The sequence below is a fragment of the Mizuhopecten yessoensis genome, unplaced genomic scaffold (genome assembly GCF_002113885.1).
Source record: "Mizuhopecten yessoensis strain PY_sf001 unplaced genomic scaffold, ASM211388v2 scaffold10917, whole genome shotgun sequence".
In the NCBI taxonomy this organism is placed as follows: domain Eukaryota; kingdom Metazoa; phylum Mollusca; class Bivalvia; order Pectinida; family Pectinidae; genus Mizuhopecten; species Mizuhopecten yessoensis.
This window is the reverse complement of record NW_018408786.1, coordinates 13,359-28,156: the sequence shown is the minus strand read 5'-3', so window position 1 is coordinate 28,156 and position 14,798 is coordinate 13,359. Positions and strand designations below refer to the sequence as shown.

The 14,798-nt window shown below is 34.9% G+C and overlaps 2 protein-coding genes across 3 annotated transcripts in view; one reads left to right on the top strand and one right to left on the bottom strand.

Moving 5' to 3' along the window:
- The window catches only part of LOC110463604 (saxiphilin-like), a 14,047-nt gene extending 10,685 nt beyond the window's left edge, over positions 1 to 3,362 (top strand). The window contains exons 5-6 of the mRNA XM_021518346.1: positions 2,345 to 2,424; positions 3,084 to 3,362. Coding sequence (XP_021374021.1) covers positions 2,345 to 2,424; positions 3,084 to 3,271 — 268 coding nt within the window. The 3' untranslated portion in view covers positions 3,272 to 3,362. The remainder of the gene's footprint in view (positions 1 to 2,344; positions 2,425 to 3,083) is intronic.
- Positions 3,363 to 6,203: 2,841 nt separating this feature from the next.
- LOC110463602 (mucin-like protein) overlaps positions 6,204 to 14,798 on the bottom strand; it is a 21,947-nt gene continuing 13,352 nt past the window's right edge. The window contains exons 13-22 of one of the 2 annotated variants that reach the window (XM_021518344.1): positions 13,203 to 13,375; positions 12,860 to 13,024; positions 12,146 to 12,274; positions 11,959 to 12,009; positions 11,057 to 11,144; positions 10,562 to 10,756; positions 10,150 to 10,358; positions 9,069 to 9,121; positions 8,298 to 8,345; positions 6,204 to 7,295 (exon numbers count right to left, since the gene is read on the bottom strand). In XM_021518344.1, coding sequence (XP_021374019.1) covers positions 7,278 to 7,295; positions 8,298 to 8,345; positions 9,069 to 9,121; positions 10,150 to 10,358; positions 10,562 to 10,756; positions 11,057 to 11,144; positions 11,959 to 12,009; positions 12,146 to 12,274; positions 12,860 to 13,024; positions 13,203 to 13,375 — 1,129 coding nt within the window. In that variant the 3' untranslated portion in view covers positions 6,204 to 7,277. Of the gene's footprint in view, positions 7,296 to 8,297; positions 8,346 to 9,068; positions 9,122 to 9,978; positions 9,999 to 10,149; positions 10,359 to 10,561; positions 10,757 to 11,056; positions 11,145 to 11,958; positions 12,010 to 12,145; positions 12,275 to 12,859; positions 13,025 to 13,202; positions 13,376 to 14,798 lie in introns of those variants that run through there. The other variant, XM_021518345.1, reaches the window with a different exon arrangement.

Here is a 14,798-nt window from a genome sequence, read left to right as displayed (position 1 = left end):
GTTGAAATAGTTTCTAAATGAGGGATCAGTGTAAGTTGTCATAGTTTCTAAATGAGGGATCGGTATAAGGTGAAATAGCTTCTAAATGAGGGATAAGTGTAAGTTGTCATAGTTTCTAAATGAGGGATCAGTGTAAGTTGAAATAGTTTCTAAATGATGGATCAGTGTAAGTTGTCATAGTTTCTAAATGAGGGATCAGTGTACGTTGAAATAGTTTCTAAATGAGGGATCAGTGTAAGTTGTCATAGTTTCTAAATGAGGGATCAGTGTACGTTGAAATAGTTTCTAAATGAGGGATAAGTGTAAGTTGTCATAGTTTCTAAATGAGGGATCAGTGTACGTTGAAATAGTTTCTAAAAGAGGGATCAGTGTGAGGTGAAATAGTTTCTAAATGAGGGATAAGTGTAAGTTGTCATAGTTTCTAAATGAGGGATCAGTGTACGTTGAAATAGTTTCTAAATGAGGGATCAGTGTAAGTTGTCATAGTTTCTAAATGAGGGATCAGTGTACGTTGAAATAGTTTCTAAATGAGGGATCAGTGTCAGTTGAAATAGTTTCTAAATGAGGGATCAGTGTAAGTTGTCATAGTTTCTAAATGAGGGATCAGTGTACGTTGAAATAGTTTCTAAATGAGGGATCAGTGTAAGTTGTCATAGTTTCTAAATGAGGGATCAGTGTACGTTGAAATAGTTTCTAAATGAGGGATCAGTGTAAGGTGAAATAGTTTCTAAATGAGGGATCAGTGTAAGTATTCATAGTTTCTAAATGAGGGATCAGTGTAAGTTGAAAGAGTTTCTAAATGAGGGATCAGTGTAAGGTGAAATAGTTTCTAAATGAGGGGTCAGTGTAAGTATTCATAGTTTCTATATGAGGGATCAGTGTAAGTTGAAAGGGATCAGTGTAAGTTGTCATAGTTTCTAAATTAGGGATCAGTGTATGTTGAAATAGTTTCTGAATGAGAGATCAGTGTAAGTTGAAATAGTTTCTGAATTAAGGATCAGTTTAAGTTTTCATAGTTTCTAAATGAGGGATCAGGGTACGTTGAAATAGTTTCTAAATGAGGAATCAGTGTAAGGTGAAATAGTTTGTAAATGAGGGATCAGTGTAAGTTGTCAAAGTCTCTTAATGAGGGATCAGTATACGTTGAAATAGTTTCTAAATGAGTGATCAGTGTAAGTTGTCATAGTTTCTAAATGAGGAATCAGGGTAAGTTGAAATAGTTTCAAAATGAGGGATCAGTGTAAGGTGTCATAGTTTCTCAATGAGGTATCGGTGTAAGTTGTCATAGTTTCTAAATGGGGGATCAGTGTATGTTGAAATAGTTTCTGAATGAGAGATCAGTGTAAGTTGAAATAGTTTCTGAATTAAGGATCAGTTTAAGTTTTCATAGTTTCTAAATGAGGGATCAGTGTCCGTTGAAATAGTTTCTAAATGAGGAATAAGTGTGAGGTGAAATAGTTTCTAAACGAGGGATAAGTGTAAGTTGTCATAGTTTCTAAATTAGGGATCAGTGTATGTTGAAATAGTTTCTAAATGAGGAATCAGTGTAAGGTGAAATAGTTTCTAAATGAGGGATCAGGGTACGTTGAAATAGTTTCTAAATGAGTGATCAGTGTAAGTTGTCATAGTTTCTAAATTAGGGATCAGTATACGTTGAAATAGTTTCTAAATGAGGAATCAGTGTGAGGTGAAATAGTTTCTAAATGAGGGGTCAGTGTAAGTATTCATAGTTTCTATATGAGGGATCAGTGTAAGTTGAAATAGTTTCTAAAGAGGGATCAGTGTAAGGTGAAATAGTTTTTAAATGAGGGATCAGTGTAAGTTGTCATAGTTTCTAAATTAGGGATCAGTGTATGTTGAAATAGTTTCTGAATGAGAGATCAGTGTAAGTTGAAATAGTTTCTAGAGAGGGATCAGTGTAAGGTGAAATAGTTTCTAAATGAGGGATAAGTGTAAGTTGTCATAGTTTCTAAATTAGGGATCAGTGTATGTTGAAATAGTTTCTAAATGAGAGATCAGTGTAAGTTGAAATAGTTTCTGAATTAAGGATCAGTTTAAGTTTTCATAGTTTCTAAATGAGGGATCAGTGTACGTTGAAATAGTTTCTAAATGAGGAATCAGTGTAAGGTGAAATAGTTTGTAAATGAGGGATCAGTGTAAGTTGTCATAGTTTCTAAATGAGGGATCAGTGTAAGGTGAAATAGTTTTTAAATGAGGGATCAGTGTAAGTTGTCATAGTTTCTAAATGAATATAATTATGTATATATAATGTTAACAAGTTCTCCATACATGTAACGTATTTGGAACCTATCGATGTAGTGAGCATGTTTGAACCTCTTCTTAGGTGTTCTTGTGTGTCAAAGACCGGCAGAGATATCCTGAATTACCGCGCTGACATATGGCAATCGGAGGACATGAACTGCCGTAAGTCATTTTACCCTACCACGGGTATATATATATGAACAATTCAGTAATGTGTGTGTGAGGTATACTTAAACAGACCACATATACGTACTAAACTATAGTCACGTGACTACGATACACAGAGTTTTACCATACTACGGAAAACATTATTACACGCTATCGGGCAGTGTTGGTGCTATCAGAGCTATGGACATTTTGATAACGCGATAGTATCATATAAAAAATTCACCTTTTCAATCCACAGCAGTAAAGTACATTTAGTGTTATATGACGTATCACTTGTTTTCCCAGATATGTAAATTTTCTATTGTTTTTTGTATTTCTTATTTTTGAGGGTTTCAATTCACTCCTTAAACTATCCAATTTTGACCTCCCTTGTCTCGGAATATAACATTTGTAAGTTATTTAACTCGTCATTGATTTACGTCTATTTAGTTAACGTTTATAAAGCTAGTGAAGGATACGTTAACACATCAAATTAGTGCTTTCGTTATGGCTCAGCATTTTCTCTGATCCGAAGCTTTTTTGTTATGAACAAGTGATAACAACATCAATGTACAGACTATTTCATTTTGCATATATTTAAATTTCAAATAATATTAATATTTTATAACAACCAGTGTTCGAAATATTATTTAAATATTTTTAATTGGCCACAGAATGTGCACGTGACCAGCAAGAGTACATGGACACAGGTCTGATTGGTCGCTTCTTCTACTGTACACCTAACGGTAACTACCAGAACCACCAGTGTCTGGGATCCGTCTGTCACTGTATCGACAACAGGGGACAAATGGTAGGCACACAGACGGTCAGCATCGGGGATCTGGCCAAATTGTCGTGCTGAGCTGTATCGTTGCCCCCATAGGCCCTCAGTAAAGAAGGAAGTAATAGTATCGCTGTACAATGAATTGTAATAAATATGTGACATCTATCTATTTATTTTGTTTTATTAACTTATTCCATTTTTAAGTTTCCTAATGTTTGTAATACATCTTCGATCATTACAAGTGAGAGGTCTTCTTAACACTTTTCCGAAACACTTATATCAAGTACTACATCTTGAGTTTAAAGATTCACGAAATCAAATTTTGACTCTGCTTTGTATTAAAATTGTTTTGACATATTGTTATTCATGTTGATCTATAACTGTTCAGTAACCTTGAGAAAACTGCACTTTCTGCTCAAACGATGGGGATATTAGTACTACGTTTTATGAGACAACTTCACAATAGTCATGTGAATGTATGACATTTCAATGCTTTTACAGCAAGAAATCTTTCTTAAGCTATAAGCATACGTAATAATTTCATGAAGAGGAAATTACCTTACGAAGTTGTACCAGTGTATGTGACATATGGTAGATATTGTTGTAGTAAACGTTAATCTTAATCATAATGTGTTCACACCACATTGTCTTCAGAGACTCTTGCCTACGATGTAAAATAATTAACGGAACTTCGCATTGAAACCCAACAAAAAAAAAAATCTTCACATTCTCTTCTTAAATTATAAAAAGTTTCTTGTTACACAACCAATAAGTGTTTCTATGTGACGTACGAATTGTCCACAAATCGATGTCGATTCGGCTACACCGTTATGTGCTTACGCTTCACTGGTCATTTGTCTGATGAATGTGACAGAGTACATACCGTACTAGTCATCGAAACGTGACATAGAAACACTTAATGGTTGTGTTACAAGAAACGTTTCATAAACCGATAAAGAAGTGTTCTTTGCTGCCATAGTGAATCAAGTATACTAACCTAGCTGTTCAGAAAACATGTACCAGATAAGACTGTCAAACGTTGTTGAAATTCCAATATCTCTAGATATGTAAAGTACGCTGAAAAATTAAACCTTTTAAAAGGTGGAGTACTACATGTCCATCCGAATGGGATTCTGGATGTTTGGCTGGAAGTGAAGGCCGATGAAGTGACAGACATAAGGTCGTTGTGGACATTTCATGAAAAATATCGTGTGGTGCTAAATTACTGTTCAGTAATTGTAAACCGCTTACACCAAAGACACAACGGTCTGGGATGTCCAGTATATAAACTGAATCTAGAGATCTTGACATCTAAGTCGATAAACGTCATAACAAGAAAAATACTATACTGACCAGGTATGACCACATGCAATAAGAACATATGGGGACTTGTAGATATCAAAAGGTGCTATTGAAGGAGACTGACCAACACGAGAGACCAAGGGAAGCCATACCCACCAATTCGTTTGACGGACCTTTAAGTGTTCTCAATCTCTCAATAAAAATCTCAAGATGTTAGCGGCAAATACCATATGACATTACGAGGTTTAAGTCAATGTACAAGATTTCTGTTCATGATTTCCAACATGGGACTTGGTAATAGTACCTGTAGGGGAAATGACGAGCAAAGAAAGTAAAATAGCGTATTTTGTAGGTATGTTATTGGTTACCATTGGGAACAAATTACTGTATCCTTTATCTGTAGAAAAATGAATATGTTCACAAAACAAAAACAAAAAACAACGTCTTAACAATATGAAAATATACTTTATTTATCGATGTGATATAGCGTTATGGTAGATATTGATAATTTATATATATCCCACTCGAGATCACATTGCAGACTAACCTAGGAGCAAAATGATATGAAAAATCACATTTATAGATTGGCATCTTGCATGTATCTTTATTCATTTAGCTTTCACTCTCAAAAAGTCATCTCACCTGTAATGTATCAACAGCTTAAAAAACTACCTCTGACTCTCAGATAGTCACTGTTTCGTCGGTACATTTTATAACATTGCAGAGGCGAAACTATTTGTTATTTAATATGCTTATAATAAAATGTACAAAACGCGCCAACATGCATACACGAACCTAATGTTTTAACGGTAAATGTTTCACTACCTTCCTTATTTTCTCGAACGATTTGTTCTATGCATATATAATAACGAAATCTCATAATATCTTAACACCGACCTCAAACCCGCGTGTATGGCTGCTATAGCTATTGATTATAATGTCGAAAATTCATGATTTCGAAAACTTTTAATAATGTTTTTTGATTTATTTATTTAAAAAGCAATTCGCAATAGGATAGCAGTCATATACCTAGTTACACGTGTCATATTCCTAGTTACACGTGTCATATTCCTAGTTACACGTGTCATATTCCTAGTTACACGTGTCATATTCCTAGTTACACAAGTCATATACTATTTTCACAAGTTATCCCTAGTAACATGCGTCATGTACCCAGTTTCACAAATCATACACCTGGCTACCCTGGTAACATTTCTTCTTAAATAGCCATAACAAAGATTAACGCATTACCAGTTATGTAAGTAATTAAATGAAAATAAAACATTTTCAAATTAAGAAAAAATGTGGTATCTACAAATGTCTGAATCTATATACCACTTCATTGGATTCAGAGTTTAAAATAGTGATGAAGTGTGGCAATTGTTATACGTGATCCAATGGATAAACTACTTTAAAGACTTTGCGATGATGAGAGTTCACGACCTGTTAAACTTAATGGTGAAATGCAAATAATATATGTGATTCCGATTGGGGATAATAATTCTAAATAATGGACGCAATTATCTCAATCAATGAATTGAACAATAACAAAATCATTTGGCACAATTAATGCATTACCATACATATATATATAAAGATTGTATTTAATTGTTATTATAATGTATTAAAGTATTATAATATAAACTGTACAGCTTTGTATTCATATATATATATATATATATATAATATTATCTTATGTACAAACTAGTTATATATTATTATAAACTGTTGTATTTCACACTCAAAAATAATTAACGATATATAAAGAACGAAAAACGTTCACTCTCTCCACAGTGTTTGCCTATCTATGAAAGCGCTAGGCGTATCACCAACTCAATGTTTTATAACAGTAAAGTTGAACGTCTTTCCGACAGCATTAATGATTAATGATTTTTTTTGTTACCTCAACGTATATGATATGGTAATGAAAGGTAACCCATTGGTATCTTTTATGACATCACAACAGGTAAATGAACACTTAAGTAAATGTCAGCAGTTAAATAACAACTCTTTGTAAAAATTAGATATTAATTTCTGGAATGTCAGTTCAACAATGCCAAGCTTAATTTATGAACTATTGTAGCCCATATATTAACAGATCAATATAACATATATAAATATTTTATCTTATTGTAATGGTAAATGTGTAAGATTAACTGACGTCATGTTGTAAGTCACCTTATTTTAGCGAAAGGTTCACTTTTCTCCCTATTACGCGAGTTGACTATATCGTTTATTTATCTATCTATCGCGAATTCAAATATTAGGCAAAACAATCTAGATGCATAGATCGCGAAATTCAGAACACGTATAAAAAACTACAGTGACATATATGAATTTGTTACATTAACTGATAATGTAACAAACATAAGTTTCAATAATATTGTATTTGTATACGTATCTTGCTGTTCTGAATATATCACTGTAATATCTCCAGATAGCTCGTGGATGTCTCACAATTATCTACAGAGATTCTATAGAATATCTCTAGAGGTTTCCGTATATGTCCGATCATCATCTCAAGAGATTTCCGTGTATGTTCAATCATCATGAAGAGATTTCTTTGTATGTTTCATCATTATCTCAAGAGTTATTCATGTATGTCCCATCACTATCTCAAGAGATTTCAGTATATGTCCAGGAATTATTTCTATAGATTCCAGTATAAGTCCCAGTGTTTTCTCTAGAAAGTTCCATGAATATCCCAACTTAATTCTAATATATCTTGAGAAGTGGGACGTGTCGCAGGTCGATTGAGTCGCCTCTCTTCTTATTCTCGTCCTCAATAGCTGTCGTCGAGCTGGAATACAAACCAATACAGCCATGCTCATTAAAATGTTTATCAAACATGAATAAACAATATGCCTCGTCTTCAGTGTCAATTGTTATCATGGTTTTTTTGCATTGTTTCGTCAAACATACTATTAATTCTCTGTAAAGCTGAATTGTATTTTCTTTTCGTATTAATGTCATTTTCTGTATTTTTGTTTAGTGATGCTATTTTGATCACATTTTTATAATATATTGTGTAGGTTATCCTACTACATAGTGTACCTCTTTAATCATAAAGCTGACGCTAATCAACGTGAATTCAATGTAATATGCATAGACATTAGAAATCGACATAAACCCGTTACAAATTGTACACCTGTCAACTCTCAGTACTTACATGAGGGTAAATTGTACACCTGTCAACCCTCAGTACTTACATGAGGGTAAATTCTCTCGTACTAACATGAGGGTAAATTCTCTCGTACTTACATAAAGGTAAATTATCTCGTACTTACATGAGGGTAACAACCCTCAGTACTTACATGATTGTAAATTATCTCGTGCTTACCTGAGGGTACATTCTCTCGTGCTTACATGAGGCTAAATTCTCTCGTACTTACATGAGGGTAAATTATCTCGTACTTATATGAGGGTAATTTTTCTCGTACTTACACGAGGGTAACAACCCTCAGTACTTACATGAGGGTAAATTCTCTCGTGCTTATATGAGGGTAAATTCTCTCGTACTAACATGAGGGTAAATTCTCTCGTACTTACATGAGGGTAAATCTCGTACTTACATGAGGGTAAATTCTCTCGTACTAACATGAGGGTTAATTCTCTCGTACTTACATGAGGGTAAATCTCGTACTTACATGAGGGTAAATTCTTTCGTACTTACATGAGGGTACATTCTCTCGTACTTACATGAGGGTAAATCTCGTACTTACATGAGGGTAAATTCTCTCGTACTTACATGAGGGTAACAACCCTCGGTACTTATATGAGGGTAACAACCCTCGGTACTTACATGAGGGTAAATTCTCTCGGTCTTGTAGATCGGTCTCCCGATGTTGAACTGAAACAAAAAAGTTTTGTAAAATTCAACAAAGGCCAAATTTCTGCTCATCAATCAATCATCCATAGCCAAACAATTTGTCGTACTTTAGATACAGGTAACATAATGGTACCGAAATGCGTTGCTACTATTTGAAACAGATGAATCATTTATTGACGCCTTAAGTTCCTTTTTACAATTATTGCATATTTGTTTTCTAATTTTGATAGTTATGACTACATCACTGACCTTAATTTTGCCTGCATATGTCATTAAGGTAAATAAATCTGATGCATCTGAGTGATGAATTACTTATATGAAGGCACACAGACATCAAGGAAGGTTGTATCAGCGTACACAATCTTTTTACAATAGGACGTTACAAAGAATATTTGATTGATTTTTTTCATGATTTCGTTACTTCTAAAATACTTTAACCCTATAATGAAATATAGTGTCTATTATTTCTGCATGAATAAATGAACAGAAAGTAGTCTCAACATGATTGTTTACAGCGTATCCGTCAACGATATGTAAAATCCTTCTTCGTCACAATATGCAGATGATATAAATATCATGTATTTTTCACCATCGAGGAGTTTGTTATTCTGCATTTGTTGCGAACAAAAACCCGTCTATATCTGTTAAAACAGGGTTGCAAAATGAAATCTGTAAAAACAAACACATGCAAACTTTATAAAGCGTATTGAATACGATAGGAGATTCTATGGTTTCTATGCCTACCTCCTCTTCCTGTAGTAGAATATTGTTACACCACTCAGGGGTCGTATCTAAACCTGAAACACACGACATTGCGTCATTTAGAAACAGAATAAAGGACATCAAAATCACCTCATCAAGCAGGTCGTGTTTCATACAAAGTGTGTTCCTAATAGAACAAAAATGTATATTTGTTATTCTCATAACAAACCTATTGCTGCGTGTAATTAATATCATCAGGGAAAAACGTGCTGTTTGTTTGTAATGATGTGGAGCGAGGAATTTATGTCTTTACATTGTGAGCTAGTTATATAGTAGTATATTTGTATATCAAGTATTTATCAGCTATGCTAGATGTGTATTTTGAAATTAACAGATTAACTCCGACGTAACGCTCGGGTAAAATTATATACGTTATTAAACTACATTATATATCTTATTATCGTCTCGGGTATTTCTTTGAGATTGATGGCTGGTTTCTGATAATTTCACCATATAACACGTGAAGTATGTATTCATACGAATGTTATGAACACACTTATTTTACACACCAGTTTTAGTCACGTATAAGGCACGTGGTTATTCTGCAACCGTATGGCATGAAAGACAAGTACAGGCGTTGACATTTGACAAAACATTCCAATAATTGCCCATAACCCTTTATTGTGTGTTATGTCAACTTATAACATGCAAATATACTGAAACTCCATTTGCTTACAAAACATGTAACATACAATAAATTGAAATTCCCGTTGTTAACCGTAATATATAAATATACCGGAACTCCCATTGTTATGCTAAACATGCATATTAAACGTAAACAAAAGGAATATAATACTGACAAGATTATTACAAAATTAACACGAAAACGAAACAATTGTTAATAAAGAACAATGACTTCTCGTATGTTATAATTGATATGAAATAAACTTACCCTTCGGTAAACAAAGGAAACTAAATAAATAAACATACATCGTTATATATAAAAGCAGAAATGAATGCGTACTAGCAAATATCAGTTCATCCGTTTGATTTACTAGTATAACTATAAGTCCCTTTAAATCATTTGTTTATTTTAATCATGAATATATTATATAATACTTACTCTGATCGTCGAAAGAATTCGCTGGTCTGCTGGAGTTGGTCTCGTTGTCGTAAGGGTAGGTGATAGGGAACTGTAGAGGGCGTTCCCTGTGAACTGTTGGTGCTGTGTCATTCCATGTACTAGGCGAGCCATAAAATTGGCGCCAATTAGTGTTAAACCTAGGTAGGAATATTGACGAAGGAACGGCGTACGATCCTCGTATCCCGTAACTGGAAAACAAGTGTCCACAACATACAATAGAATAGAATGTTGTAAAAAATAACATGTTTAGTTTCATTCTGAATGTCCAACTCCTGGCGTTCTTTTTGGTTTCCGCACAAGTTTTGCAGTCATAATCCAACAATCGCCTTTGTCAGGTTAAAATACTTGTTACCAAACACTAAGCGATAGTAATCGTACAATAATAAATTACCTATCCTGATCAGACTCCTCGTCTAGACCTCGTTTCTTGCGTCTGCGTACTACTGCCAGTATACAGCATAATGTAGCAATCGCGATTGCCACGGCTGCAGCCGCTGGTAGGAGGATCTCGACGACCCAGTCACCGTCCCTGGGGCTCGCTACATTGGGTAGCTGGCACTGGTCGCCATGGTAACCGGATGTACACCTGATATGTATAAAATTACAGTTTAAAAGAAATATTATATCCGTCTGTGTGACGTACCGTTATAAAAATCTGGTCACTAATTGTTTATTCTGTATGTTTTTTCTCTGTGATATTTCTAAGGAAGAAGTGGGAGAAAGAAGGCGTACACTCGGGTATTTAATTCTAATATTCTAAATAGCTACGTAGGATAGACTCTTAAGGTCATCAGTAACCCTTCCCTACAATACGTTTGCACTTCAGTGATCAACACTTTATAATGATACTGAAGCAAACGTGTACAAATGTGACTATCTTACTTACACACAAATGGAGTCGTTCGTGTTCTGGAGCTGACAGGTGCCATTGTTCTGACACTTGTGTGTTTCGTTATAATATCCACACAGATCCACTGAAAGAGAAATTAACATGCATATTGAGCGAATAATTTTAGTTTTAAGCAATTTTCAGTTGACATTCATAGTAACGTACAACTGTAGTCTTCATGTTGAATTTGTAAATCAACATCATATTGCCTATTTCTCTTGTATCAGTTTTCGATTATTGAAAGTCAACTTTATTCATGAAAAGTAAGCACCATTTTTGTGTTTCACGTGTGTATATTAAAAAATATCGATCAAAAACTAAAAATGTTTTCTTCGCCGTAAGAACGGGTACATTTTGTCTGACACATTTACCGCTATTTCGGAATTACATGCATTGGTTGAAAAGCCTGCAAGGAAGTTTGACATGCAAACTTTATGAATCTGCGAAGTAACAATATAAGTACGCGACTCTTTCAGGACTGTTGTTTAAGTTGTGTTACAGTTGCCATGATGGGCTTGTTTAAGATGGTACGTCTTAACATGCTATATATTACTTCACGACGGAGTCCACTTGTTGTGGTACCACACAGGTGACATGTTGTAGGCCATCATATCATCATACTTAAATCTCCTAGCTAGAAACTTGAAATGAGACACCAAGGGAGGTAACAACAGAGGAAATGTATAGGATAGAGTAAAGAACATGGAGTTTGGTATATGATTTTTAGTGTTTACGGCGCTTAGAAAATTAGCAAAGCTAAAACACCACTGATACTGCAAGAGTCCTACATGTTCAGATGTTGATCACATTTCATTACAGTTAATTAAAGTACACAGTATCAACATGTTTGTCTATGTAATTGCGTTAGCATCAGGCGTCTATTATGATGCCCGCCTTACCTGGACTCTGTACAGTGCTGGATTCTGGGACGGTTGTTGACTGTTCTGGATCTGAGGAGAGATATGGAGATATCATGTATGATTATTATTAACAAGGAAGAAATCAACGCTATTTTGAAAAAAAAAATCAAAAAGATTCAATGAAAGACACACTTTGAAATTAATACATAAACACACGCGTACTTACGAGAAATGCATAAGGATCCATTCCACGTACTCTCACGTGGGCAACGGCACGTGTAATTTCCGTTAGTATTAAAACAGATGCCCGGCTCATTATCACAGAGGCTGGCGTTTTCATAGCATTCATCTATGTCTGGGAAAAAATACCAAAATATCAATATCCAACACCAGGATACAAAGCGTGCCGATGGCATGAAAACGGTGTATACGTGCAGTCTGCAGTCTGTGATAGAATGACGCTTATAATGAACAGTAAAACACCCATACCAGGGGTCACGACGACAACTCAAAATATAGACATAGGTGATTTAAAGAATTAATTTGGGGCCTCCTGATTAGCCAGTTATACATTCGATTGAAAATATAATAAACGTTCCTTCCCGGAATTTGGTTAAAGTTCTTTTTCAGTTCTATATTTTGACGTATGTTACGTGGTAGAAATGAGTCGCATAATACATATGGGACGATCATATGACTACACTCGTCCGTTTTAGCCAGAGCCTCATTCTGGAAGACACTGTCGTCGGTGGGAAATGACTTGGTTCTGCTATTGTTTTACAAAGGTATGAAGCTTTGTAGTAAGTGAATTTTTCTACGTGATTGTTTTCATTTATAACAATGAGGAAAATGTTATTTCACTGATAAATGAGACAGAATACAATCTTTGTTTAGATTTTATTCAGATCAATTCTCGTAAATTCCTAGTACCAATACGTACCGAAACAGCCGATCCCTATCCTTCTATATCCAGAGGGACACTCGCTGCATTTGTATGGGTGTTTCTGTTTCTGTTGCTCCGCTGGGATCAGGTCGGTGCAGTTCGCACCCCAGCTGCTACATGGAGCTCCCTGGCAGCCGTCAAAATCGAGTTCACAATGAGATCCTAATAACAGACCAAACAGATTTAGCACTTTGTTTCCTATACATCTATATTATATTACGATGGTTGTTTTATTTTGATTTATATCTTGTTTGAATGGGCGATGTATTATGATAGCTGCAGTGCTTGAATTTATGTGGTTGCAAATCACAAATGTAAAACAAAAAACACTTAAACTGACCTGTCCATCCAATGTCACAGTCACACGAAGCCAGGCGGAAGTTGTCTGATGGGTGAGATTGGCTGAGAAGTCTGTCAAACCTACAGGCGCCGTGCCCACTACAGTCACAAATCTGTATCTCGTACTCCACAGTCTCAGACGCTAGTCCAAGTTTGATGTCTTCTACAGCAAAGCTGGAATAGTACAAGATAATAATGTTTATGTTGATGTCATTCAGGTAAGATTGTAGGTTTTTATTATGTTGTCTTTGTTTCCCCCCGTAAAGACCGGGTATGGATACTTGGTCGATGGACATGATCATTTATTGTGTTTGTGAAGTTGTACTCGCTCTAGAGGTGATTGTTTTTGTGAAGTTGTTCTTGCTCTATTGGTGATTGTGTTTGTGAAGTTGTTCTTGCTCTATTGGTGATCGTTTTTGTGAAGTTGTTCTTGCTCTATTGGTGATTGTTTTCTTGCAGCACTGCTGACGGCAATCTAATTAAAATCATATCTCTCATTACACTACGTTATGTAATGAGAGATCTGATTTTAATTAGATTGTGCTGACGGTTAATTTAATTTTTGTAATGTTTAGTTAGCACTGCCTGGTGAAGTATGTTTTGTTGCATAAAGTTGTGTTTGCTATGTTCGTGGAGTCTAACTAGTGTTGTTCGTGGAGTCTAACTGTGTTGTTCGTGGAGTCTAACTAGTGTTGTTCGTGGAGTCTAACTAGTGTTGTTCGTGGAGTCTAACTAGTGTTGTTCGTGGAGTCTAACTAGTGTTGTGTGTGTTGTGTCTCCTCCATGGCAACACTGTCAAGCTGTTACCTGTTATCTTTGTAAACTGATGACTTACGCGAGATAATCAGCACTTTTTCTATTAGTGAAACAAGTGTATGTATGTGCCTGATTTACTGATCGAATGTGTCGATTTTAGACATGTTTGAAAAAAATATTATAATGTGCCAAATGTGAAACCAGTGTGTTTTACATTAATTTGCCAAATATCTTTTAATATTTACGTGAAATTGTCTATGATAGAGGAATTTAGATACTTGTCACAATAATGTCTGATCATTTCGCTGTGTCTTTTTGTATACAGACTTAAACCTTAAGCATTTAGTTTATTTTTTGGAGTCTCATGTTGTGTAAGAGTCTCCCATTTTTGTCTGGTCCAATATGAACTTACTATTCCTGGGCTTTTACTGGACTAACAAACAAATATATCATGTAATATTTCTTTGATTATATGTGTTTTGTTCATGAAATGTAAATTGAACAAGAGGCCCAATGGGCCTGCATCGCTCACCTGGTATAAAACTCACACTTGTAACCTTAAAAGTGATCTAAAATAAAGCTACAGGCAAAATATCAGTATTTATGATTAAAATTCGTTCAAAAGACCCGTTATTTTTTTTTTTAAACATTTCACCCCTGTAATTGAAAGTTGAACAAAGTCATTATGTTGAACACATTGTATAGGCTTTCATCTCAGGATGCAACTTGCAAAGTATAAACATCCTGGGACCCATGGTTATTCATAAGAGGTTGTTTAAAGATTTTAAACAAATTTGACCCCTGTGACCTTGAATATAAGTCAAAGTCATTCACTTTAACA